Raw genomic sequence first — 2,350 nt, 5'->3', positions numbered from 1 at the left:
CAAACATAGTAATGTAATCAAGATTATATTATATTATATTATATTATAAATTTAATTACATTACAAACTTCATTACATTAAACCATCCATTACATTAAATCAACCAAACGTAGCCTTATAAATTGATTCTATCTACTTTCAAGCTCCATTACATTAAACCAACCAAACGTAGCCTTATAAATTGATTAATTGATTCTCTCTGCTTTCGTAATCTGAAAACTGACGACTAAGAGACGTAATCATCTTCAGGCGAAAAAAAATACGTGCTGATTTAGTTGGTAATCGATTTGCTTGAATATTTTGAGAAACAACCTTCAAACAAACAAATTTTTGTTGCATTACCTAAGTTGAACCAAACAACATTTAATTTTGTTTTATTCCCTATAACCTTGATTATGTGATTACCTGGTAATCACATAACCAAGGTTATACATGATGATTTGAACCAAACACACCCTTATGATTATTTGATAAAGAGAAATGCACAATTTGTTAAAATTGATAAATTCTTGTCTTTGGGAAATTTACCAAATAACGTTAGACATCTGCCCAATCAATAATCTATTCCATCGACAGAAGAGGATACTTAATTTTCATTTCTCCTACTCAGATCCTTCCTTCCACAGGAAGAAGGAAAGAAATGAACTGTTTTAGAGCAAAAAGCAGCCCATAAAATTTGTTGGCATATCCGAAATATGTACACAAAGATCTTAAAAGAAGTTTTCGATCTAAACGAAACTTCCACGAACAAGCAAATAAAGTCTGCGATCATTTCTTGCCTCTGCTATTCCATTTCCAGTTTCACTATATCAATTAATTCACCGCGGCTGCTGTATAAGTCTGGGGCTCATCTTCTTCATGTTGACTACTTTGGCCACCTTGGCCGCGTACCTGGCTCCCTCAGCCGCGCACCCCAGCAACGACGCCTTCCACTTCTCCGCACCCCACACCGCCACCTCCCTCCGCCATCCCCCACTATTCTTTTCCTTACCTGTAACATTCAACAAATCAAATCGGTATTAGTTAACCAGCACGGAAAGAGAAACATGAGAGATGAAGCTCAGCGATTACGATCGAGAGCATCGCTGATGTCGTCGGGCAGATCGGGGTCTTCAATATCGCCTTCGTCGTGGAAACACTCGCGGAGCCAGTAGTGGCCGAACTGGGGGGAGAACTGCACGAGTGCCCACCACTCCGGCGAGAAATCCTCCACGGACCGCTGCGACGCCGGCACATACGGCGCCGCGTCCGGGTTCAGCACCGACCTTGCCCTCGCAGTCACCGATGACGATGAGATCACCTTCAGATCCATGGTATACCGCTTTAGTCTTCGATGGAGTGGATAAGGGCAGATGAAGATCCATAAAAGACAGTGTATCGTATTTATCCGAATAGAGTGAGAGAATTCGACACGGACATTGAGAAAATTACTGGAATGCCACAACGCCCGTAGGTTGGGTTCGGTCGAAAGGGGCCTGGCCCTTGAGATTGGAACTAGGCTGAATTCGATGGAAAGGGATCTGGTCCATAAGATTGGAACCGGTCGTGCTCCCGATTTATCCGTTTGTTTGGGGAGGGAGGGGCGAGTCAGGGGAAAAATCAGATTAAATTATCTTAAAATTTTTAATTATAATTTTAATTTTACATATAATTTACATATTCATTCATTGAATATTTCTCATAATTTAATGTTAACTAACAACCTAATACAACTCTCCTTTTTTATCCGAGCTTGGATCGGCCATGACCGGTCGTCATGGGCGGAATTAAAACTTTCAATGAATGAATCCATTAAACTATTGTGCTAATGCTAGATTGTTCCACGGAAAGAACGTGTTATAGGGTCCGACTATAACATCTCGGCAAGGACCGCTACATCTCCAGAACTCGGGTGTAATGATAAATAAGTAAGAGTTCGCGTTATAGGGTCCGACTGTAACGTCTCAACAAGGACCGCTACATCTCCATGAGAACTTGAGTGTAGTGTTAAATAGGCAAGAGTTCTCACACCATACGTTAGATAAGAACAAATATGATAGAAAGACTAATAATCTAAGATTTGGAACATGGAACATAGGAACTCTCACTGGTAAATCAATGGAGGTAGTAGATATAATGATTAGGAGAAAAATTAGTATTTTATGTGTACAATAGACAAAATGGACAGGTGAGAAGGCAAAGATGATAGAGAACTCGGGTTTTAAGTTATGGTATACTGGAAAGAGTAAAGCAAAAAATGGAGTGGATATTATTGTGGATAATTTGTTAAATGATGAAGTTGCAGGAGTAGTTAGAAAAGGGGATAGAATTATCGCTCTTAAGATAATAGTGGTGAAATAAACTGTGTTGG

The 2,350-nt window shown here is 39.7% G+C and overlaps 1 protein-coding gene across 1 annotated transcript; it reads right to left on the bottom strand.

The window, feature by feature from the left end:
• Window positions 1–532: 532 nt before the first annotated feature.
• LOC121982845 (protein EARLY RESPONSIVE TO DEHYDRATION 15-like) lies at window positions 533–1,367 on the bottom strand. The gene is made up of 2 exons (XM_042535885.1): window positions 1,072–1,367; window positions 533–991 (listed from the first exon to the last, which is right to left on the bottom strand). The coding sequence occupies exons 1-2, from the start codon at window positions 1,310–1,312 to the stop codon at window positions 819–821; spliced, it is 414 nt and encodes a 137-aa protein (XP_042391819.1). The 5' UTR covers window positions 1,313–1,367; the 3' UTR covers window positions 533–818.
• Window positions 1,368–2,350: the final 983 nt, after the last annotated feature.

Source organism: Zingiber officinale, chromosome 5A (assembly GCF_018446385.1).
Source record: "Zingiber officinale cultivar Zhangliang chromosome 5A, Zo_v1.1, whole genome shotgun sequence".
Lineage (NCBI taxonomy): Eukaryota > Viridiplantae > Streptophyta > Magnoliopsida > Zingiberales > Zingiberaceae > Zingiber > Zingiber officinale.
Note: the sequence above shows the minus strand (reverse complement) of the source record. Positions and strands in the feature narration are given on the sequence as shown.

What these genes read in the sequence shown, in the direction of transcription:
- LOC121982845 (XM_042535885.1), bottom strand. Translation starts at nt 1,312, where the DNA reads ATGGATCTGAAGGTGATCTCATCGTCATCGGTGACTGCGAGGGCAAGG. An exon ending in CATCAGCGATGCTCTCGATC is followed by an intron (nt 992 to 1,071) that starts GTAATCGCTGAG and finishes TGAATGTTACAG; the next exon opens with GTAAGGAAAAGAATAGTGGG.